Source organism: Hemiscyllium ocellatum, chromosome 10 (genome assembly GCF_020745735.1).
Source record: "Hemiscyllium ocellatum isolate sHemOce1 chromosome 10, sHemOce1.pat.X.cur, whole genome shotgun sequence".
In the NCBI taxonomy this organism is placed as follows: Eukaryota; Metazoa; Chordata; class Chondrichthyes; order Orectolobiformes; family Hemiscylliidae; genus Hemiscyllium; species Hemiscyllium ocellatum.
In genome coordinates, this window is record NC_083410.1 from 113,040,051 (window position 1) to 113,066,707 (window position 26,657).

Below are 26,657 nucleotides of genomic sequence, written 5' to 3' on the forward strand. Positions count from 1 at the left end.
TTCCGATGAAACCTGTTGGACTATAATCTGGTGTTGTGATTTTTAACTTCAACTATTGAAATCACATGGATATGAACATGTCCTCTTTGGTTTCTGCTGTTCTATATAGTGCAAACATGTCCAGGCAGGCCAAACACTCCTTTGGCTAAATGCTAGGTGTGAAAGAGTGTAGTTTGACTGATATACCCGTAAGTTATAACAGCATACCACTGAAAAGACTTTGTAGCTTTAAATGTTTAATGAGATGGTCTGTCTCAAATGAAATAATGTGGATCATATACAGCAGAAAACAAATCCCAATTTCATTGCAACTGAAAATGTTTTTAATTGGTAAGCAATTTAAAATAGATATGTAACATTGACTGCCAGAAATCACTAGCTGCAGAAAGCCCCTTTTACTTTGATGTGAGCAGATTTTCATTGTATGTTGCTCCTCAGTTTCAATCTTTGTAACCAGCTTAAAAACGTGTTACATAGCAAACACGAATCATTTACCTTTTTCAGCTGCTTAAATCTGCTATTATCGCTTGGACATAGCATCTTCATCACATGCATTCCTTGCTGTTTTTGATTAGAAAGCCGATGAAAATACAAGTCTGCCATTATCTTTTTTCCATTTTCCATGAACAAATGTGAATTCAGAAATGTTAAAAATGCAGTGCTCTATCATGGATTCGCACCTTGGGCAACAACTTAAATCAAGTCCTTGTTATTGGTTCTTCAACATGCACGGCGCTACTCTCCTTGCTGACCTTCCCAAAATGTGCTGAACAGCTACAACTACAGAGTTAATGGCATAAAATTTACAACAATATTCAGATATCACAAAGATGCTGACAAGCAAAAACAGTGTGGTCCCATTCAGTAAGGTTGCAGAAAAGATGACAGACCCTGGTACACTTTGTTAAATGCACATTTGGTCTCAACTTAAAGCGATGAAATGGCCATGAATTAGAGAAGTATTTGGTATTCTGGTTGTGTCTGAAGTATGTGGATGTCCACCAAGAACATCTTTTGTAAATGGGTTAGCAAAGGAATTTCAATCAACCACAATGGAATCATGAAGGTACAGTGTTGCCACTGTTAGTTCTGCAATTTAAAAGGACTGCAGAAAGAAGGAGGCAATCTGCTACTGCCAAACAAAGAGTTAAATGGATCCAACATCTCAAATGAAGATTGCTCCACTGGATCTTCATTTGAACAATGTAAAGATAATCTGTGTATCTTGGAAATAAGATTATTAACTGTCATCTATGAAAGAACATACTTATAAACTGAAAGAAAAATTCAAGGTATAGCAGTTGGGAGGTCATGTTACAGTTGTACAGGACATTGGTTAGGCCACTTTTGGAATATTGCTTGCAATTCTGGCCCCCGTCTATCGGAAAGATGTTGTGAAATTTGAAAGGGTTCAGAAAAGATTTACAAGGATGTTGCCAGAGTTGGAGGATTTGAGCTATAGGGAGAGGCTGAACAGGCTGGGGCTGTTTTCCCTGGAGCATCGAAGGCTGAGGGGGTGATCTCATAAAGGTTTATAAAGATCAGGAGGGGCATGGATAGGATAAACAGGGGTGGTGGAGTCCAGTACTAGAGGCCATAGGTTTAGAGTGAGAGGGGAAAAATATAAAAGGGACCTAAGGGGCAACTTTTTCATGCAGAGGGTGGTGCGTGTATGGAATGAACTGCCAGAGGAAGTGGTGAGGTTGGTACAATTACAGAATTTAAAAGGCATCTGGATGGGTATATGAATAGGAAGGGTTTGGAGGGATATGGGCCAGGTGCTGGCAGGTGGGACTAGATTAGGTTGGGATTTCTAGTTGGCATGGACGAGTTGGACCGTTGGGTCTGTTTCCGCATTATACATCTCTATGACAGGAACAAGGCTGGAAACACATTAGTGTAAAAAAAATCATCGCATGCAACCATTGTAGGTTGCCAGTAGTCATCTTAAGATCATAGTGACTCTACACCTTAGGGTATTCAAGTCAAGCTATACAAGCTAGAGATGACAAAGATAGGATTTGGAGCCCAGCTTATAGATAAAAATGATTTTAACTCAAATCATTATTCTGTAAATTTTTTGAACAGTATTTTATCTTGAATTTAGCAACAAATTAAGACTGCGTGCACATGTGCTCACATGCATAACTGTGTGCATCTAGACACCAGTCTGGAGCTGTATTGCTAGCTGACATGTTAATCGTGAAATATGGCATACGGGCATTAACTTCTCTCATATCAACTTGGATTCATAAGTGTACCTTTAATACAGCAATATTCCCCATGTTAACTTTAAAATGCTCAGAGGACTACAATAATACTTCACACTGGGCCAGAATGTTTCCATGGGGAGAAAGTGAGGACTGCAGATGCTGGAGATCAGAGCTGAAAATGTGTTGCTGGAAAAGCGCAGGAGGTCAGGCAGCATCCAAGGAGCAGGAGATTCGACGTTTCGGGCATAAGCCCTTCTTCAGGAATCCTGAAGAAGGGCTTATGCCCGAAACGTCGAATCTCCTGCTCCTCAGATGCTGCCTGACCTGCTGCGCTTTTCCAGCAACACATTTTCAGCCCAGAATGTTTCTATATCTGGTACGAAGTCCAGGTAATGAAAAACTTTTTATTATTATTAATATATGTGTTCAACCACTGAGCGGTAATCTTATGGGATGGATTACAAGTTTACATAGAAAATGTCTTAGTTTAATGGTGTAAAGACAGCAATCCTTCCCTCAATGTCAGAAAATGAAGAAGCTGGCCATCGACTTCAGGAAGTAGAGTGGAGGACAGACACCTGTATTAATCGTGCTGAGGTGAGAACTTCAGGTTCCTCGGAGTAAATATCATCAATCTGTCCTCGTCCATCCACGTCGACTCTACAGCCAAGAAAGCACATCAAATGCTCCCACTTCCTCAGAAGGCTAAGAAATTCAGCATGTCCACAATGACTCTTACCAATTTTATATCTGCACCTCAGAAAGCATCACAGCTTGGTGTGGCAACTGCTCTGCCCAAGACTGCAAGAAATTACAAAGAGTTGTGAAGGTAGCCCAGTCATAGAGATATACAGCATGGAAACTAACTCTTCGATCCAACTCATTCATGTCAACTAGATATCCTAAATTGATCTAGTCCCATTTGCCAACATATGACCCATATTTCTCGAAACCCTCGCTATTCATATACCCATCCAGGTGCCTTTTAAATGTTGTAATTGTACCAGCCTCAATCAATTGCTCTGGCAGCTCATTCCACTACAAAGAAAAAAGTAAGGTTACACTTTAAAAAGCCACTTAGCTGCTCCCCTACTGTGAGCTCTCCCATGCAGGTTTTTCCAAGGTTAGCTCTGAATTTCTGTTTGTTAATTTATCTTAGATGACTTCAATGTATAGAACTACTTGAAACCAAACAGCAGTGCAAGTTTATTTCCCTGTTTGAGTCACTTCTCGTGTGATCACTACCTTTGTCTGTCTCCCTTCTTTTTAAAGCACTGTTGTTTTCATCTTTTGTTTTCCTCAAAATTCCAAAAGAATGCAACAGGTTATAAAACATTAATTAGTGCTCCTAAATTTGAGGAAATTAGCTCCAACACTGATAATACCTCAAAAAAATGCAGCTTTTACAGTCACAATATTTTCCCGGTCTCCATCTTGGATTGCCCAGAACTCTTCATGAAAACCAGCCTTCCTTCCATTGACTCCACTGATACTTCCCACTGCCTCGGGAAAGCAGCTGACATAATCAAAAACCCTTCCACCCTGGTTGCATTCTCTTCCATCGGGCAGTAGATGCAAAAGTTTGAAAACACGTACCAATAGATTTAAGAACAGCTTCTTCCCGCTGTCATCAGACTTATAAATGGGCCTCTCATATCAAAATTGATCTTTTTCTGCACCTCGCTTTGTCTGATTGTTAAATATTTAACAATGATTTTCTTGAGTTGTACTTTCAGTTTATATCCATGCCTATAAACTGAAATATAGCTGTAACACTATATTCTGCATTATGTTCTCTTACCTTGATGTATTTATGTGAGTATGATTTGTCTGATTAGCACGCAAAACAATACATTTCACTGCATCTTGGAAGATGACAATAATAAATCAAATAAAAAATGTCAATACGTGATGAAATGAAGGCAAAGCAGAATGCGTAAAGTTTGTGCAATTCTACCCAACAGATTACCATATGGTGAGGATGCAAGCCTACTCCAGGGTCTTAGCTTCACAGTACACTTGGGAGATCAGGAGCTGACTTCTCAAGTTTTGTTAACACAAAGAGTCACAGAGTTAGATGCTGGAAATCTGAAGTATTAATAGAAAATGATGTAAATACACAGCAGGATCAGGTATCATCTGTGGAGAGATGTGTGCACAGATCTATATAGTTTCCATGCAGATTTTGCCTAATCTGTTAAATATTTCCATGACTTTCAGCTAGCATTTCTTGAGTTATACTTGCAGTTTATATCCATACATAGCTACACAAATGTGTTAGTCTAATGGTAGTCTAAGAGATCCATGTGTTTTTTCCCAATGTTCCACAAACTCTGGCAATGGAGTGAGAAAACAGCTGTACATACACTGCCTCTGCGTTCTCTGACAATCTCCTGGCAAAATTTGGATGAACATCCAAATCTCCACCCCCTCTTCCCTTGAAAATTCCAGCTATAAAATTAAGGGGCAAAATGTTATTTACTTTACAACTATAACAAAAATAAGACAAAGGTTAACCCATTTAATGTCAATATAATCTGCTCATACTTATCTACTCAGCATTGTTTTCAGTACAATAGAAAAATGGAAATGAAAAACAAGATAATACATCTGAATGGTTTACACTTTATTATAGTTAGCCAAGAAGGTTGATGCAATTCCTTCAGCATCAGTGTTTGATCTTGTTAACAGTAGCACAGACAGGTTACACTCAAAATACTCACAGTAAACAAACTGTATGGACATAATACAATATCCTGAGTATGATTGATAGAAATCTGTTTTAGAATTAAAATTGTCTCCATTTACTTTTTTGCTAATATCATAACATTGTAGAACAATTTGGTATTACCCCCAATCTCTCCTGGGAATTCTTGCAAGTCAATGCTATTTGCTTTCTTACCCCCAACTTCTCTCTGAGTACACTATTGCAGAGAAAGGGATTACACTTGTTCAGGTTCCAAAAACCTGACTTAGTTGCTAAACCTCTTTACAATATTGAGTCTCCACAAATTTAGACCAAATGTCAAATTTAGCTAATAAATTATTTTTGCATTCTAATGTTTAAATTCCTTATTACACTGTTATAAAAATGAATTTATTCTCAGAGTTTCTGTATTTCACAGCTCAGTGCGATCCTTTCTGCTTCGATGCAGCTACTTTTAATTTTATCTGTCCCACTGCAAGTAATTAAAATGATGAGTAGTTGCTCCCAGCTTAACAACAATCCCCTTAGTAGATTTCACATTTTTCAAAAAAAAGGCTTCAACTTGCACTTCACTGAAAGAAGAAAAGCACGCTTCTTTAAATCCCAACTTTATCCAATTGTTCTTTCAACAGTCTTTGGATCATAAGAAACAAATAAAAATGCCTGTCGTTAGGGGGTCCTTTTTGTACTTGCCGCAAATGGCAATGACTGACATTACTTCAGCCAAAAATGACGCTATGGATTAGTGAAGGTGAATCAGGATGTGAGAAGCTGTCCATGTAGCTGCCAGGATAATTACTCGCCAAAATCTGCTATAAAAGTCTTAGAAATTTAATACAGCTCCAAGTTCAAATCTGTCTCAAAAAGAGACTCTGCTTTGATTTTATTAACTAAAATGTTAAAAATTCATGGAACATTAGTTCCTAATATACTTCCACAGAACCAATAATAAAGGTTCTCAGGAGCTCACCTTGCCCATAACTTCTTTTTAAAAAGATAGCAGCCTACATTTACAATGATTACACCATCTGGTTACGAAAAAAAAATCACAAACCTTTTCATCACTTGACAGGAAACATTGCACTGTTATTAACCATTCAGTAGAAAGAGAATTCTGTGCGTGGCTAGAGGCAAGGATTACTGAAATGTAGCCTATTCACTTGTTATAGAATATACAAAGAAAGCAACAAAAAAAATTGCAAGGCTTCTAAACATTTGGCAAGTTTTCTAAACTTTCAGATGGATCCACCGTTGTCTCTGTAAATAGGATTTGGGATGAAAATTTTAAAAAAAAACTGATCTCCCTACACCATTTCAAACTTTTTGCTGATTGAAAATGTAACCAGACAGCCTTGCTAAAGGCCACACCTGCTAATTTCTCAGGGGAAAGCCTCAAAAGTGACTTTGCCTTCTCGAAGAAATAAAACACACTTCTAAAGACAGTTGCTTCAAATGTAACAATAAAAAAATTTGAATTGTTAACTCTAAGACATTTTTAGACTTCCTAACATTATAACATAAATTGACTTCTCATGTCATCAATAATATGTCAGAGCTGCCAATTTAACTGGCCATATTCTATGACTGTGTTCGCTCTGATTTAGAAATGCTGAATTCACCAATTATAAGTCATGGAAGGAATTCAGACCAATGTAAGATGATCCATCCGATAAGCTAATCCTTTCCTCTTTTCTCTGCACCCGAAGCTTGTGGAAAATATAATTTCTCAGTGAAAAAATCCCTATAACAAAGGAAATAAATGAATGGCTGAGTGAGTGTGCAGCAAACACCTTGTGCTGCATCCAAGGCCTCTTGCTGTTTGTCTGGCTGCTCTTTTGTAGGCAGAGTGGAGCTGAACGCTCCCTGGCCCCTCAGATCTGCCCCTGTGAATGCACTGCCAGTCATGCACACAGACCCTGCTTAAAGCACAGTGCGATCCTGAAAGAAAATAGTCAAATTGGCATCTGCTCATGCAGAAGAAGATAGATTTGTCATGACAGATTGATTATTCAATGCAAAGAAACAGTTTAGCTTTTCTTATTCCTATATAAATGCATCTCTCTCAGTAAAATGTATCAGGGCTTGTAGGTCTGTGCCCTTCTATAGTCATGAAGCTAGAAATGTGCAACATGTTCAGAAGGCAATAAAACAAAATTTATTCTAAATGCTAAACACGCTCTCGCAAGGAGGATTTGCAGCCATATACATGCAAACAGAGTTTGAGGCTACAAATGCATGCCAGTGGTTACTTCTGATTTTTAAAGACTCACTGTAAACAGCTGCAAGACTTTTCGTAATGGAAAATAACAATCGTCTATGATCTCTACCCAACCTCTGCTTATAATGAGAAAACTTCACCTTCTGTCCCTAGCAATTCTTAGGAAATCTTTTGCTGTTATTCCGACAAATCCAATTACAGATTGTTGAGTAGCTAGTGGAGTAAGCTTATTGAGAAGTGTCACATCACTAAGTCTCATGTATGTGTTTCAGTTTGTAATGTGGTCTGAGCTGCTGTAGAGGTGTCAACTTAAAATGCAAGTAAGTAGCAGAACAGGGCTAATCCCAGCCACTACTCCCTACAGCCAAATTGTACCATGATGAATGACAGTGGAAATGCAAAGATGCCACTGTGCTTATCACACACAGCCAGATGGCGGACCTGGATCAATGCACACATGCCACGATCAATGCATTTGATAAAGAATTAAGAAGAAAACTGTACATGTTATCAAAGAACTTGTACATGGCATAATTATGATTCTGCATGTGCTTACAGATGATATTGGAGACTCAGAGGCAGGTGATAATGAAATTGATAGGAAGAAATGGCTTGAAGGCTACAGCTTGTGCCCTCAGCAATGCCAAATCTTGTCACATAGTTCAGAATGCATTTTACAGAAGGAAGAAAATGTTATTATGGATTGCTACTCATAAGGCTTGTGGCTTTAACTGCCATTTCAGAAAGATTTCACAAATGTGAAATAGTAGATTTTCTCCTCTTGCAGTGCATGCCCATTTTCAGTTTTGTATCCATTGTTTTAGCAGGAGAAGCAATTTGTGTCTTTATTTTTACATTGTATCACAGTCATTACAAAAATAATTAAGTTGTCTCTTTGTAAATAATCTTTATAAAAAGCTATCATACAGAAATATAGTTCTCAAAACACTAAAGTAAAAATAAACATTCGTCTTTCTTCAATAGTAAAATACCTAAAAACAATATTATTGCAGAAACATGTAAGAGCAATTTTTGAAGAATACCATTAATGGAACTGGAAATTATGAAGTTTTTATTAAAATCTGAAAAATTAATTCTTGTATATCCATTATGTATTGGGTGGATTGCTGCGTAACCAATGAAAAATAGTGGAGGCTTGCTTTTACTGGTACTGAAAATCAAGGCACATAAACCGACAGAAAACCTCATTTTTCTGCTTTGATCAAATCTAATTTTAAAAGCAATATTTGTGAAAAGTTTCAATTTACTATAATCAAATCTGTTTCCTCTGATACATTGCATCTGTTCACAAAACAAAACATGGTTTAAAATAAACATACAAAAACTAAACTAGTGACTTGCTGGCATTAAAACAAACTGTTGAGGAAACGTGGGCACAATTTTTTTTTATATAAAAAGGCAGCATTTGTTTAAAGTAGAAAATTCAGCATTTATACAAGGGATATTGAATAATAATTTATGGTTAATAATGTAAAATACCAATGAACACATTTTCCAATTTTCTTCTTTTCTTTCTTGTCACACTGCCATATGTAGTGCCTTGTGTAAGTGAAAATCCAGATATAGAGTATTATTCCAACATTCAAATAAAAGTCATAACTGAATCCAGCCCAGTCTCTACATATTAAATGCTCACATAGGTGCACTTCAGCTACAGGTCAATGGATCGTAGATCATTTCTTTCTTTCTATTCCTACTAGTGGTAAGGATTGTTATGCCATTGCAATTTAGGCCCCAACTAACATGTGCCATTTCAGCATAGACAAATGACTGAACCCAAGACTTGGGTTGAATGATTCAAGTGTGGACCCCTATTTCAGGCGTTTTAAATGTTCAGTGAATTTGGCTGCAATAATTGTAGCATGATGTGGGTTTCTTTATGATACTCTTCAGGGGTGATTGAATCATCACTAGAAGCAGAGGAGTTTCTGGACACCAGCTTCACTTTGTTGGGACCCCTGCATTCAATCTTGTCTTTAATAGAAATCTGCGATCCTACATGAGGTAATGCCATGGTATTGCACTCCAGCAAGTTTCTAAAGGGGGATGAATCCCAGTGACACTTTTTATTATCTGTGATGCAACAATGAGCTGACAGTTGAAGGGTTTAGCAGAACGAGATGTGATCACAGCTGTGACTGATCAGCCCAAAACATTGGTTTTACCTACAATCTCATTCCTTTTGGTCTTCATCTCCATTAAGAGGGCAGGATATTAACAGGTGTCTCATCTCGAACTTGTTTATAGCTTCAATTTCACAGAGTATCTCACACAGAGAGGGGAGAGAAATGGCATGTAATTTTAGGGGTTAGAGGTTTGCTGGCTCCAGACAGAAAGAAAGTCTGCCAGTCTGCCTACATGCAATTTTCATACCAGCATCACAGGTTCTCTGTAAGATTTTCAAGTATTATTTATGTCCAGAGTTCTTGTGGCACAGTGGTTAATGTCTGACCCAGAAGCCCAGGGTTCAAGTACAACTCAAGGATACAATGGCCACAGAAGTGTGGTTCATAATTCAGCCAAATGGGCTGAAGATCAACCTGTAAATCCTCTCAACACATCCGAATAGCTGAGAGGGAACATCTCCTTGTCAGCCATGTGGTGGAAGAAGTTGGAGCCTCCACCATCACTATTCAAGAGGTGACTTAATTGAGACATGCAAGATCCTGAGGGGCCTTGGCAGAGAGGAAGTGGAGAGGATGTTTCCTCTTGTGATAGAATCTAAAACTAGGGGTCACTGTTTAGAAGTAAGCGGTTGCCGATTAGCAAAAGATGTGAGAAGTTTTCTTTCTCATAGAGATAGTGCGCTTTCGGAAGTCTTCTTCATATGATGTTGGAAGCAGAGTCTGTGAATATTTTAAAGGCAAAGGTTGATAAATTCTTGATAAGCAAGGGGGTGAAAGGTTATCCAGTGTAACCAGGAATGTAGAGAAATCAGATCAGTCAGGAGCTTAATAAATGTAGTAACTGACTTGGGGCTGAGTAGCTCTTGTTCCTGCTTTGTACATTTGTATCCACTGTTTCAGACTACAATATACATGCAAAAGTGCATGTTGCTGTTCCTAGGGGCTGACTGGCTTAGTTGGCTTGTGTGTATTAGATTGATACCAGCTGCATAGAGTTCAATCCCCATTCCACTTGGGGTGACTGGGGACGCACATCCTTGCCTTTCCTTGGGAAAAGTTGTGATCGTGTGGGTCAGACCTGCCTTCATTCTGAGGACTAAAAATGATAATTATTTTCGTTTCATCTTGCTGTCAATAGGCTATTGCCCCATAATTACTTTCTTTACAGATTCACATTTTCACACTTTCATCTACCTTGAAGACTAACAATTGAATTTGAACTTTAGCTTTTGTTGAAATGATATTTGCTAACCATGTTTCCTAATCAAGTTCAGTAAGACTATGAACACAACTATAATATTCAATTATTTTAGAGCTAAAAAGGTTGTAATATTCCCTTGTTAAATTAGTGTATAGCTCAATCAACATTCCTACAGAAAACTGTTTGACATCTTAGGGCATCACAGGTGTTGTCCTAACACATGTTCAGTGTTTCACTTGGTCATTGCAATCAGATTTATTTTCTAAACCTTGTAGTGTACTATACAACAGTTAAACAATGACAAAAGCAGAGAATAAAAATCGACATTGTGCAGACTTTGATTTGCTATAGTGGTGCAATTGAAACTGTCTTTTTCTTTATTTTCTGCTTTGAAAAAAAAGCTTTGATCTCAGTTCCAGTCAATTCAAGGACATCAACTGTCAAGCCTGCTTGAAACAGCCCAATGGTTAAGCCTAAATGCCCCACCAAACGATGTCATTTTAATAGGCAACCACTGGAAGGTAACAGGCAGAAAAAAAACAGAATAAGTTCCTCGAGGAGCATATGACCCCCTCACACTTAACCGCATTTACTCTCTTTTCTATACATCTCTATGCTTGTACTTCATTCTGTTGCCAGTAGCAATGACATGCATTGTGACCAAAAAGAAGAGTTTCTACTTTAAAGTATTGTTTTGTACTAGTTCATGTCAGTACAGGTCACAGACACAGAAATGAAAAGTCACTGGACTGCCATGGCGCAAATTGTCTCGGCGGCTAAAATCAAACAAAGCCCAATTAAACTAATCATAACGTACCACTGAACACAAGGAAGCTCACCTGGTATTTCTGGAATTGAGCATGAATTCCCAACTCTACCCAGTACTTGGTACTTTAATTACCCAGGCCAAACACTGTGAAATTGCTTCTCTGATCTGCTAATGGGTGAGAAATCCTGCCGATGTGGTTTCATGCCAAGGGGCCATTGCGAGATGCGGCAATGTTACTGATGGCATCCTAATGGAGATGACACTTCCTAAACTCAAAGGGAAAATTAACGGGATGCAGTTTACAATACCAGTGATTATTCATTAATTACCGATTTGCTCACTGCTGGAGGCTAGCCATTACAGTACTCTGGATAAATCAATCGATTATGAAGACCACCCATCAACACCGACAGAAGAATGTACAACAATTAATATTAATTGTTATCAAAGGCACTTGAGATATCTCATTTGTGAAATAAAAGTATTACTAGTGTCATAATGCCACTGGCAGGCAATAGGCTATAGAATACTAGGAGATAAAACCTTTTCATTAGTTCAATACTTCAAATACCAAAATCATAAATTATTTGAACTATTATCCATAATTCTGGGAGATCTTCACCTCACTTAAAGGATTACACAGTTCAAGTTTTTCTCGCCCAAATCAATGGTCTTAATGAGTGTTCAATCTTGTTAATAAATTTTGCTCTTTAAAACAATCACGGGAATTTTTTAATGGTACCTCTGTGTAGCACCCTGAATATTATTAAAGATAAATAACTAAGCTAGGAATGATGCTGCTTAACAGATAACATAAAACTTACATGGGTTTTATGTGGGTTCGTTAATTAAAATTTTTAAAAATAAATTTCTGGTTTCTATGATGTTTTTCTTTCTTATATTTAAATAAAATTTAAGCAATTATCTGAGCAGTGACTGAAGTTTTGCATCTGAAGGCACTTTGCTTCCAACTCCATCCTTTTTGACCTTACTCTTAACATTTGCTTTTGAGCAACATTTTATTTAATATTTTAAAATAAGAAGCTATTGTTTAATTAAGGGCAATACTGGCTCAATAGTTAGCATTGGTGCCTCACAACGCCAATGACCTGGGTTCAAGTTCAGTCTTGGCTGACTGTCTATGTGGAGTTTACATATTCTCCCCGTGTCTGTGTGGGTTTCCTCTGGGTGCTCCAGTTTTCTTCCACAGTCCAAAGGTGTTCAGGTTTGGTGGACTGACCATGCTAAATTGCCTCAGTGTCCGGGGATGTGCAAGCTAAATGAGAAGTTATGGTGGCGGGGCCGGGTCTGGGTGGGATGCTCTTTGGAGGGTTGGTGCAGACTTGGTAGTCCAAAAGGCCTCTTTCCACACTGTTGGGATTCTAAGTTTCTACCGCCATTCAACCCATTAAGTAAGTGCACTTCCTTTCACAGACCGTCTGCCTGGCCATAAAATGCATTCTTTTAATTAAATGCCTCAAGGAGCTTGTTACAAGAAATGCTCTCAATCTACAAATGAAAGCAAAGTTTTTGTGCTGAGATCTTTGTTCCATCCTGGCCACACATCAACCTTTCCAATCTGCCTTCCCATATAACTCTTCAAGGTACTTGAACAGCAAATCATCTGTTGTACCCTGTGAAACTTTCATCATCAAATTCACATAACCTCTGATATAATACTTATCTAGATGTTATTGTAGCTCTTTTGAATAAACAGTTCAACATCAGTAGATCAAGTGTTTTTGTTATCCGTTTGTTGTATATTGCCACTAGTGTATGGGTTGGAGGTGGTAATGGCATCAATACACAGCTAGGTTCACAATGTGGTCTCCCCTATTTTGGGGAGACAAAACACAGACTGGTGACCAATCTGTAGAATACCTACATCTGTTCATAAAACTGATTCCAAGCTTCCATTTGCCTGCCACATAAACTTACCACCGTGTTCCTATGCCAACGTTTGTGTCTCTGGCTTACTTTAGTGCTCCACCGTGGCTCAGCACAAGCTGGAGATACTAAATCGCGTTTTCTGCTTGGGGCACTTAGCCCTCAGGACTCCGTATCGAATTCAACAATTCTGAACATCTTCTATGCCTTTTACCCACCCACACACCATAGGTCTGGTTATAACATGGATTATTTTCAGCACAGCCAACCCATTTTCACTTGCTGTCAAAAACTGAAAGAACTGCAGATGCTGTAAATTAGAAACAAAAACAGAAGTTGCTGGAAAAGCTCAGTAGGTCTGGCATTATCTGTGAAGAGAAATCAAAGTTAATGTTTTGGGCCCGGTGACCCTTCCTCAGAACTGATGGTAGCTGGGAAAATGTCAGTTTATGTGCAGAAAGTAGGTCGGGGGAGGGTGGTAAGGAGCAAATAATAGTTAGGGATAGAGCCCAAACAGAGAGAGAAAAAAAGAGATGTTAATGATCTAGCTGGGAGAGTGAATAGCTGTTAATGGAGACTGTTAATGGTTAACAATAGGTAGTGGGATATGTGGGACATTCCTTGTTCCAATCCTACTCTGGATCCCACCCACAACGTTTTCTCCAATATATCGATGCTAATTACCTTTCTCGTCCAGAATTGGAAACGTTCATTGCTTTTAGTTCCAATTTCCATCCCACCCTGGTCTATCTTAGACTCCTCCCTTGATATCTGTTTCCATTTCTGAGGATAGACTGACAACGAATATCCACTATAAACCCATCGACTTCCATAGCTACCAGGACTATACATCCTCGCACCCTGTTTCCTGTAAAGACTCCATTCTATTCTCTCAGCTTGTCTGTCTCCATCGTATGTGTTCTGATGAGGTCAACTTAAACAAAGGAGCCTCCAAAATGTCCATCTTCTTCCTCAACCATGGATTCCCCAGCACTGCTGTCGACAGGGCCTTCAACTGGGTCCAATCCATCTCCCAACCTCTGCCCCATTCCCTCTCTTCCCTCCCGCAACAGTGATCGGGTTCCCCTTGTCCTTACCTACCATCCCATCAGCATTCACATCCAGAAGATCAGCAGTCACCTCCAGACACATATTCCCCTCTCTCCCTTTGTCTACCTTCTGGGACACCCTGATCCACTCTTTCTTCACTCCCAACACTCCTGCCACAGCACCTTCCCCTACAACCGCTGAAGGTGTAACACCCGCCCATTTACCTCCTCCCTCCAAAGGCCCAAGCATATCTTCCAGGTGAAGCAGTACTTTACACCTGCAATTCTCACAATCTAGTCTACTGCATTTGCTGCTCATAATGTGGTCTCCTCTACACTGGGGAAACAAGGCATAGACTGGGTGACTGCTTTGCAGAACATCTATGTTCTGCCCATAACAAAGACCCTGAGCTTCCAGTTGCCTGCCACTTTAACACCCCACCCTGTTTCCTGGCCAACCTCTCGGTCTCGGGTTTGCTGCAATGCTCCAGTGAAGCTCAGTGCAATCTGGAAGAACAACAACTCATTTTCCACTTGGAGACTTTGCAACCCTCAAGGCTCAATATCAAGTTCAATAATTTTGTGGCCTGAACTCCCATGTCCTAGCCCCCGAGCCCACACGCCAGGCCTTGATATCACATAGTCTGCCATTATATACTACCTATTGTTAGCCATTAACAGTCTCCATTAACAGCTATTCAGCCCCCCAGCCAGATCGTCATTCATTCCTGATGAAGGGCATTTGCCCAAAACATTGATTTTCCTGCTCCTCGGATGCTGCCTGACCTGCCATGCTTTTCCAGCACCACTTTAATCTTGACTCTGATCACCAGCATTTGCAGTTCTCACTTTCACCTAGATCATTAACACCTCCCATTCTTCTGCATATAAACCATTCCTAGCTATCATCAATTCTGAGGAAAGGTCACTGGACCTGAAACATTAACTGTGATTTCTCTTCACAGATGCTGCCAGACCTGCTGAACATTTGCACCTATCTGCTCACTCCTTCCCACCATCACCATTCCTGAAAATTGTCTTGTTATCACGATAAATACAGCTTTCAGTTCTGAAGCAGGGTTACGGAACTTAAATGTTAATGCCGTTGCTCTCTCCACAGATGTTGCTGCCAGATCTGCTGAATTTCTCCAGCACGTTTTTGCTACAGATTTTATTTTGCTTTATCGTAGCTAGGGTGACGTGTTTCAATGAACGTGTCCTCACATTATTTTAAATTTTGATTTAGTTTCATCACTATTAGTGACAGAAGTAATTTTAGAGAATAATCAACAGACACACATAACTTATGATCCACCTTTGTTAAAAGGCATAAATTTGTGCCTCACTGGATTTCTGATGCAAAAGGGATATAATACTGTACATAGTTTTTTTTTGAGCTACAGTTCTAATTAGGTGTTCATTTCTCATATTTTGTTGCAGATATACAAACATCAACATGACCTCATAGTTCTGAAACTCAATCCTTCTCCCTACACAAGCTAACACACCATATGCCTTCTTAACAACCCTATCAGCCTGGGTGGCAACTTTCAAGAATCTATGCACATGAACACTGAGATCTCTCTGTTCATCTATACTACCAAGAATCCTACTATTAGCCCAGTACTCTGTATTACTGTTACTCCTTCTAAAGTGAATCACCTCACACTTTTCCACATTCAACTCCATTTGCCACCTCTCAGCCCAGCTCTGCAGCTTACCTGTGTCCCTCTGTAACCTGCAACATCCTTCTACACTGTCCACAACTCTACCAACCTAAGTGTCATCTGCAAATTTACTAACCCATCCTTCTATGCCCTCATCCAGGTCATTTATAAAAATAACAAACAACGGTGGACCCAAAACAGATCCTTGCAGTACCCCACTAGTAAATGAACTCCGGGATGAGCACTTCCCAACAAGCACCACCTTCTTCTTACAGCTAGCCAATTTCTGATTGAAACCACAACATCACTCTGAATCCCATGTCTCTGTATTTTTTGCAACATCCCACCATGGGAACCTTATCAAACCCCTTACTGAAATCCATCTATACCACATCAACCGCTTTACCCTCATCCACCTGTTTGGTCAGCTTCTCAAAATAACTCAACAAAGCTTGTGAGGCACAACCTACCTTCACAAAACTGTGTTGACTATTCCAAATCAAATTTTTCCTTTCTAGATGATTACAAATCCTATCTCTTACAATCTGTTCCAAAACATTGCCCACAACAGAAGTAAGGCTCACTGGTCTATAATTACCAGGGTTGTCTCTACTCCTCTTCTTGAACAAGGGAACATTTGCTATCCTCCATCTTCCGGCACTATTCCTGTAGACAATGATGACAATAAAGAGTAAAGCCAAAGGCCCTGCAATCTCTTCCCTCACTTCCCAGACAATCCTAGGATAAATCCCATTCAGTCCAGAGGACTTATCCATTTTCACACTTTCCAGAATTACTAACACCTCCTCCTTATAAGCCTCATCCCGTCCACTCTAATAGCCTGTATCTCAGTATCTCAACACTGTCTTTTTCCTCCGTGAATACTGACGAAAAATATTAATTTAGAGCCTCCCCTATTTCCCGGACTCTATGCACAACTTCCCACTGCTGTCCTTGATTGGCCCTAACCTTACTCTAGTCATTCTATAGTTATGTCAGGACTAAAAGAAAGCTTTAGGGTTTCCTTGATCCTACCCGCCAAAGACTTCTTACGTCCCCTCCTGGTTCTTCTTAGCTCTCTCTTTAGGTCATTCCTGGCTAACCTGTAATTCTCAAACACCCTAACTGAGCCTTCACACCTCATCTTTATACAAGCCTCCTTCTTCCTCTTGACAAGAGATTCAATTCTTTAGTAAACCACGGTTCCCTCACTCGACCATTTCCTGCCTGCCGGGCAGGTACGTACTTATCAACGACACACTGTAGCTGTTCCTTGAACAAGCTCCACTTTCAATTGTGCCCATCCCCTGCAGTTTCCTTCCCCATCCTATGCATCCTAAATCTTGCCTAATTGCATCACAATTGCTTTTCCCCATGCTATAACTCTTGCCCTGCAATATCTACCTATCCTTTTCCACCCGTAAAGTAAACACAAACAAATGGTAGAACATAGAATATAGAAAAGTACAGCACAGAACAGGCCTTTTGGCCCACAATGTGCCGAGGATTAATCCTAAAAAATTGTGGTCACTATTACCGGCAACAGCCATTTCTGTCCCTGTCTCCAAAATGGCTTTTTCAGCAACACATTTTTCAGCTCTGATCTCCAGCTCTCACGTTCTCCTAGTTGATTTTAATCTACTGCAAATCCTCTTGCAAAGATGCCTTCCTTGAAGAAGGTCTCTTCCTCCCTCTACAAGGATTTCAGTGAGTCCCTCTCTCACTGAACACCCCAGGTCATCTCCTCTACCCTGAAGCTCTTCAGCCACATCCTCAAACAGACTCACTACTACAGCCACATCTCCATTCCTGAAAAAGGGCTTATGCCCGAAACGTCGATTCTCCTGCTCCTTGGATGCTGCCTGACCTGCTGCACTTTTCCAGCAACACATTTTTCAGCTCTGATCTCCAGCATCTGCAGTCCTCACTTTCTCTTACTATTACCAAAGTGCTCACTTACATCCAGTTTTAATACCTGGCCTAGTTCATTATCCAGTACCAAATCCAATGTGACCTTGCCTCTTGTTGGCCTATCTACATACCGTGTCAGGAAACAGTCCTGCACACATTGGACAAAAACTGACCGATCTAAAGTACTTGAACGATAGCGTCTCCAGTAAATTTAGGAAATTAAAATCCCGCATAACAACTACCCTTTTTTTCTCATTTCTATCCAGAATCATCTTTGCAATCCTTTCCTCTGCATCTCTGGAACTTTTCAGAGGCCTATAGAAAACTCCCAACAGGGTGACCTCTCCTTTCTGTTTCTAACCTCAGCCCACACTACCTCAGGAGTCGAGTCCTCATCAAATGTCCTTTCTGCCACCGTAATACTGTCATTGACTAGCAATACCATATCTCCCCCTCCTACTGAAACTCTAAACCCCAGAATCTGCAACAACCATTTCTGTCCCTGCTCTATGTCTCCAAAATGGCTACAACATTGAAGTCCCAGGTATCAACCCATGCTGCAAGTTCACCTACCTTATTCCAGATGCTCCTGGTTTTGAAGCAGACACACTTCAAACCACCTTCCTGCTTGCCAGTACACTCTTGCAACCTTGGGACCTTATTTATGACCTTGCTACTCTCAATCTCCTGTACACTGGAACTACAATTCAGGTTCCCATCCTCCTGCTGAATTAGTTTAAATACTCCTGAAGAGCATTAGCCAATTCCCCCACCCCCCCAGGATATTGGTACCCCTCTGGTTCAGGTGCAGACCATCCTATTTGTAGATCTGCCACCCACCCCAAGTGCATTTAAGGGGCACAAAAAGAAAGCTGGAGGTTCTTTAGCCAGAACCTGCATATATCGCAGCGTTGTCATATTTAGAAGTAAGGTCCAAATTTCTTTTTGAGAGTGGTGGTGACTGACAATTCTGATCTCTTAGATGTAAGATGGAATCCTAATTAAGCAATTTTATCTGTTTACATTGCAGATGCTCTCCAGAGACAGAGTCTGTTGGTGATCAGAGATTAGCAGGTTGGATAAAAGATGGTGCCTGGAGTCCAGGAAATAACATCCGTGCATGATGTTTATGAGAAACGTACCTACTTTAAGCAAGATTCTTCCTTCTCCCAAGTGCTTCAATTTATAAGTCCAGTCTCCCACTGACCATTGATATCCTTCTACTTTTGTAGTAGCAGATGCTTCTAGGCAAATCTCAACTCCTTTTACAGTATGACAGCAGCTAAAGTTCAAAGCAGCCACCTGTATTATGCCCCTAGTGACCAGATATCGAAGGGTAAAGTCTGTCTGGATGCTTGTTCAGGCTGAGAATCTGTGCTGGCCCCAAACTATTGGCCTGTAAAGATCTATCCAGCAAGTGCAGAAAATAACTATTCTCAAAAAATAGTTCTTAGAAAAGCACAAATGATTACATGGAAATTATCAGAAATAGATGAAAACATTGGATTAATGCTATTGGGTACATAATGCACACTGATATCCTCTGCCAGTACATTTATTTGAAAATTAACAGATGATTAAATGGGAAGAAAGTATCAAATAAAGGATATATAGTTGAATGCTCCTGATATGACTGAATACTCAAAGTGCCTTTATGTCTAGATGAACTAATGTGTAATATTAAAATATTTAAAAACAATTGTCCATTAGTTTAAAACAAATGCATCATTTTTAATTGGGATACCTGGCTTGTAAACTGTAAAATTACAGTATGCTTTCGACATTCTGTTCATACTTTTAATGACAGTGTACAGACATTGAGCAATTCATGCACAAACTTTAATACTTATGTAACTAGTACAAATATTTATTTGTCCTTATTTTTGATGGCATTATTAAATCACTGTCTGAAAAACTGTATTTTTTTCCACCCAATTCACTATAATACTTTCGTGCCCTCTATAATATGCCCTTGTCGATTTTATTATATGGTGCAACCCTCCTCTTGGAATATCAACTATACTTCAACAATACCGTTTAACATTATCACCCACCAAACAGCCTGTGTGTCTGAAATAGAATAGGTTTCATTTATGTAAGAAAAAATGAAGCTGGAGATAAAAGTTCCGATTCTGAATTTATATCACAAGGAAGCAGAACACTTTAATCATACATTTTAACTGTAATCTTCAAATAATGCATTTCAAAGACTGTATGCAGTCTTGCATAAAAGCAAAGATTAACCAAACATACCTTTTAAAAGGAACAAAATTAGACTTAAACTTGCAGGTAAAATGAAATGCCACTTACCATTGCTTTCTGTTTTCATTTGCGTTTTGCACCACAATTTTGTAACTGTAGGTTTTATTGACTATTTCAACCAGTATCTGGTTGTAAAATATGACATTTTTCTGTGCAGCGCTCCCAAATTTACAAACCTGATAAAGCATCAAATGTTGCCACTACAAACAATTCCTATTCTCACCTGCTTGTATTTATTTTATTGATATATTCTGCAATTTTGCATGTTATTATTTATGACTTAATTACTCAATGCTTAAAAATGTTAAGTGTTCATCACATAGAATGTCATTCTGTTTCTAGGTAATCCAACTCACTTATCTTGTGAGTAGCTGACCAGGAAAGGTTCAGTTTGAACCCCAATCTATGCAGTGTTACAGCAGGACATTGCACCCAGATTGGCCTCAGAAAATTCAACAGGATCCCTGCTTCTGATCAGCACCAATTGTGGAAAATGCATGTAAATTAATATAAAGGAAGGCCAGGAATAAATTCGGCTGTGTCACTTTAATATATTGCTGCCATCCACTGTCAAGGCTCACATCTGAATTACAGCTGACTTGAGACCTTAACTGCATCTTTCCATAGAAGCCACCCAACTGGCTGAGCCATGTTGTCTCCAAAGTAGTTAGTGACTGTAGACAAACAGGAGGCTGGAAGAACAGAGCAAGCCAGGCAGCATCAGGAGGTGGAGAAGTCAACATTTTGAGTATTACCCCTTCTTCAGGACTAAATGTAAGGGTGGGGTGGGGTGGGGTGGGGTGGGGGTACTACAATGAGTTAAATGTATTACAATTTGAAGAAAAGGAGTTCTTGCCTTACATCTTACACAACACAAAGTCCCTACATTTTTCAGGGATCATTGATGCCTAGTTTCTTCAACATCTTTGTTTTTATTGTGTCTGAGATATCGCTCCTGAGTAAAATTGCTGAGATCTATGGAGCTCCTTAGAGATATGGCCACCTGCGCAGTGCCCTCTTTCTCTTAATGCTGTCTTGCTCACTTGCCAGTAGAGGCAGTTCTGCTAGACCACACATGACTGCAGCCAAGCGATGAGAGTCAGCTAATAAAAATGTGACACAGAGATAACTCGCAGCTTAAACAAAGTGAACATTCCAGAGTGATAAACCACACAAGTTAACCAGCATGCTGAAATGAGAAACCAACAACTAACAGTGTAATGATTCATTTAAATATGTAAGTGAGGGCAACTTCTACCATCAAGCTGCACTAGTCATAGAGATGTACAACACGGAAACAGACCCTCCGGTTCAACTCGTCCATGCTGACCAGATATCCTAACCTAATCTAGTCCAATTTGCCAGCACTTGGCCCATCTCTCTCTAAACCTTTCCTGTTCATATACCCATCCAAATGCCTTTTAAATGTTGTAATTGTACCAGCCTCCACCACTTACTTTGGCAGCTCATTCCATATACGCATCACTTTCTGTGTGAAAACTTGCTCCTTAGATCCATTTTAAATCTTTCCCGTCTCACCTTAAACATATGCCCTCTAGTTCTGGACTCCCCAGCCCAGGGAAAAGATCTTGTCTATTTATCCTATCCATGCCCATGATTTTACAAACCTCTACAAGGTCACCCCTCAGTCTCCGAGGTAAAACAGCCCCAACCTATTCAGCTGCTCCCTTTAGCTCAAACCCTCCAATCCTGGCAACATCCTTGTAAATCCTTTCCTAACTCTTTCAAGTTTCACAACATCCTTCTGATAGGAAGGTGACTAGAATTGCACACAATATTCCAAAAGTAGCCGAACCAATGCCCTGTACAGGTGCACCGTGATCTCCCAACTCCTATATTCAGCACATAGAATGAAGTGTCAGGGCATTCTAATATTGAAAAATTGACTCTACAAGCAATACAAGACCTGCATTTAAATAAAACATTCCAATTTCTAAATGATTTCTGTATCCACTCCTGATGCAAACCTGTTCACCTAAGGCAATAAATCAAGTAAACTCCTGAGTGACAAGGTTTCTATGCTTCCTGCCCACAAAACTGTGACCTGAGCAAGCCAGTCAACAACCAAATGAATGACAACTGTGTACCAGATTCATAGTCCCATGTTTTGGGGAAATCAAATTTTAATAACATAAATAATTTAGTTTAAATCATTTTCTGTGGTTAAATGGGGAGTAGGGGAGAAATTGATAGGAATAAGAATGCAGAGTTTGTACAGCGGGTGGCAAAGATGATGACTTCAGATTTCTCCATTTTAACTGGAAATTGCAGCCATACGAATACTCAACATCAGACAAGCACAACAGTAGAGTGGATGCAAAAGACTGAAGTTAAATTATATTCTTTAAAATAAATGTTCGGAATTTTAATGACTTAACAGCTTAGTGATGAACAGGGGTCTCTGTAATACAACATTAGCTATCCCACTGAAGTGGAAAATCTTGAAACTAGTGAGGCAGTTGGTTATTTTTATATAAAGAGCTAATAGCATAAACCATGTCATGTTCCAGCCTGGAAAAGCAGTTACAGACCTTTAGTTGAGGTACATTTCGTTGTAATTCTCAAGAAAATCAGCCTTTCCAGAGCACACAGTTTGCAAGCATTTTAACAAAACCCTCTCCTCCATATCCTTGCCAAAAGATGTAACTTATTCTGATAGAATTTAACAACCTGCTCTCTGTTTGGAGAAGCAAAGAACTCAGATGCCACAAAAATTAAATTTAGGACATTCAATTACTCCATGTTAGCCACACAGTAACACATTGCACATGAAACACTATAACTTTCCTAAAGTGGCTAGTTTCCAAAACAAGAGCTAATTAGAGACCAAAAAGGGGATTTCTGCACAAAGTCAGAGGGCTTAGATAAGGTACTAAATGAATACTTTGTCTTCACCAAGAAAATAGATACTACCAAAGTCAGAGTGACATAAGGTCGTTGAGACACTGGACAGCTCAAAATTAATTAATAGAAAAGTCTGGCTGTACTTAAATTTACCAAGATGAGAATATCTGAAACCAAGGATACTTGGGGAAATAAGTGCGCAAATTAGAGAGACACTGACCATACCATAATGCAATCCTCCTAAGGTATGGATAGTGCCAAAAAAATGAGATAATTGCACTGTTACACCAGTGTTCAAAAGACTGGTTCAAGGACAGATATTTTCTGATCAAATCGGTCAGAGATGCTATTACATGCCTCGAAAGGATATGAACCTGGGTCTCCTAGCTCAGAAGGATTCAATGATAAGTTGAGCAACTACAGATGGGGAAAATTAATAGCCATTTAGGTGAGGTGAATTAATTAAGGAAAACCAATTTGGATTTGTTAAGGACTAATTGCACTTAAGTAACTTGATTGAGTTTAGTGATGAGCATCATGCTGTTGATCTGGTGCAGATGGTCTTCCAAAAATGCATTTAAAAAAGAACTATATAACAGGTAAAATGAAACCTCATGGAATAAAAAAAGGACATCAAAGGGATTCTTGTAGTGCTGTGGTATCGTCCCTAACTCTGAGCCAAGAGATCTGGGCTCAAGTCCCTCTTGTTCCAGACCTGCAAAATAATATCGCTGAACAAGTTGATTTATAAAGTATCAAAATTGGACATTGGATGGAAACAAAACTATCTGAGTATTAGGAAACAGAGAGTAGTAGCAAATCATTGTCTTTGGGGCTGGAGGAAGATATGAAGTGGGATTCCCCAGGATCAGAATTGGGACCATTGTTTTTCTTTATCTATATTAAATGACCTGGACTTTGTTGTGCAAAGCATAAATTCAAAGGTTGAGGATGACACAGAATTTGGAAGTATAGTGAACTACATGTAGGACAGACAGAATTCAGGAGGACATAAGTTGGTGGAAAGGGCTGATAATAAGAAGAAATTCAGTGTAGTTGTGTAAAACAATAGCCATTCCGGAAGAATGAAGGGAGGCAATATGGAACAAAGGGTACAACACTAAATGGTGTGGAAGCAAAGGGAATTTGAGGTATATATACATAAATCATTGAAGCTGACACAATAGGTTGAAACTATATTAATAAGTCACATGGGATATTAAGTTTAATAAATAGAGGCATGCAGTATAAAAATAGAGATTATGATGAGCCTTTATCAAACATTACTTCAGTCTCAACTGGAGTACTGTGCCCAATTCTTGGCATGACACTTTAGGACAAAATGTCAATGCACCAGAAAAGGTACAGAAAAGATTTACAAGTATGGCTCCAGGGATGAGAGACTTCAGTTTAAAGGATAAATTGGAAAAGTTAGGTCAGCTGTCCTTAGAGAAGCTGTCCTTTGATAGAAGTATTCAAAATCATAAAGGATTCCCAACAGACTACATGGGGAGAAACTGGTTCTCACTTGCCCACCAATGGGAACAGAGGACACCAATTTTAGATGAATGGCAAAAGGACCAATGGCAAAATGAGAATAAACATTTCATGCAAAAGTTTGGGATCTGCAATGTATCATCTGACAGTGTGGTGGAGGCAGGTTTGCTTGAGTGATTAGGGTCTGGAATGTACTGCCTGAGTGTGGAGAAGATAGATTCTATCAAGATTTTCAAAATGGGACAAGATAATTATTTGAAGAAATAAAATGAAGGGCCTCAGAGAAAGTGCGCAATCAGACTAGCTGAATTGTACTTATAGAGAGCCAGAAGAGACATAACAGCCCAAATGGCTTCCTTTTATGTGGTAACTATTCTAAGATTTGATATCAAAGAACAGAAACCAACATATGCTTAGGTCAGACTGGTGCTGGAAAAGCACAGCAGGTCAGGCAGCATCCGAGGAGCAGGAAAATCGACGTTTCGGGCAAAAGCCCTTCATCAGGAATGATTCCTGATGAAGGGCTTTTGCCCGAAACGTCGATTTTCCTGCTCCTCGGATGCTGCCTGACCTGCTGTGCTTTTCCAGCACCACTCTGATCTAAACTCTGGTTTTCATCATCTGCTGTCCACACTTTTGCATACAAACCAACATATGCCAATATAAAACATGAAAGTTTTAATCTAAGATTGTTTACTGTATCATATAGAGTCATAGAGACGTACAACATGGAAACAGACCCTTCGGACCAACCCGACCATGTTGACCAGATATCCCAACCCAATCTCGTCCCCCTGCCAGCACCCGGCCCATATCCTTCCAAACTCTTCCTATTCATATACCATCCAAATGCCTTTTTCTCTCCCTTCTGCACTGACATCACTATGTGCTTCCTTCATCTGTTGTTCTCCCTTTTAAAACTGCTGTTGTTTTGACTTTTTTTTCCAAAGTTCCCAAACAATGCAACAGCATATAAAACAGTAATGGCTGCTCCTGGAATTCGAGGAAATCACCTCCAACACCTAAAATACCTCAAAAAAAGAGCAGCTGTTACAGATGGAAACTTTCCTGTCCTCCATCTTGGATTACCCAGAATCCTTTCTCTCCATGACACTGAACATCTTTGTTCCGTGAGCATGATCTTAACCTCCACAACTACCTGAAGAAGGACCGGTACGCCGAAGCTAGTGTTTCCAAATAAAGCTGTTGGACTATAACCTGGTGTTATGAGAATTTCAATGTTGTCCACCCCAGTCCAACGCCGGCACCTCCGAGTCATGGTAACCTAAATAGTAACTCTTCCAATGTTTATTTATCAGCAAATGACTTTACAACCTTAAAGAGTTTCAATGTAGCAGAATACTACGTTGTGCTTTACAAGTCATAAAACAGTGTCACTTCACACTTACAGTAAACAATGCCACAAGCTTTCTATCAGTATTATTACCATGGCATGACTAAGATGATACAGCTGCTAATGAACATGGCTTCTGACATCAAAAGCAGTTTGAGTTCACGGGAAGGATCTGGTTGAATGAAAGAAAGCAGCAGAGGTTGTTATGTAACGGAGGAGCTGGGATGGAAGGTGTTAATCAGGAATGGAGTGCCCGAGGGCTTGGTGATGGGGTTCCTGCTGTTTCTGATCTACAGCAACAGTTTAAGACACAGAATCCTAATGTAAACTGGTTATGTTTGCTGATGATACTAATTAGAGGGATTGGCTGTTGAAAGAGATGGAGCACCCAGGGACCTAAAGTAGCAATTAGATAAAATGTGCAATTGGGATAATCAGTGGTAGATGAAATTTGATCAACTAAATGCCAGGAAAATGCTTGGAACAAATAGAGTCAGCAATGTCATCAGAGGTCTGCTTCGATTTGACATTGTCCCAGTGACTGCAATGTAAAACTGTTACCTCATTTAGCTGTTTGTTGCGAGTTGATATTACTGATTGGATAGCTGACTGTTTATTTCCTCCTTTTAAAGCTGCATCCCTCCTCGCCTGTTCCAGAAGGAGTCTTGCTCGTTCTTTCAGTTCTTCCTGTCTTGTTGCCATTCTCTGTTTAAAGATAAAAATATTAAATTCATTAAAACCTGTTAATTTTACACTGAACATATCAGTAAGTAATATTCTGAGTAATATTCTGTTTGCAGACATTATTATAAAAGTGTGACTGTATCATAAATAGCAAGAAATGCTAAACACTAATATTGGGCAGATTTTCCCACATAACCTCAATCATGGTTTTAGTTCAATTGCAAAC

General features: G+C 39.5%; 1 protein-coding gene across 3 annotated transcripts in view; it reads right to left on the minus strand.

The window, feature by feature from the left end:
• Positions 1-26,657, minus strand: part of ehbp1 (EH domain binding protein 1) — a 389,620-nt gene that overhangs the window by 126,882 nt on the left and 236,081 nt on the right. For all 3 annotated transcript variants that reach the window (XM_060831882.1, XM_060831884.1, XM_060831883.1), the window contains one exon: positions 26,309-26,452. In XM_060831882.1, coding sequence (XP_060687865.1) covers positions 26,309-26,452 — 144 coding nt within the window. The remainder of the gene's footprint in view (positions 1-26,308; positions 26,453-26,657) is intronic.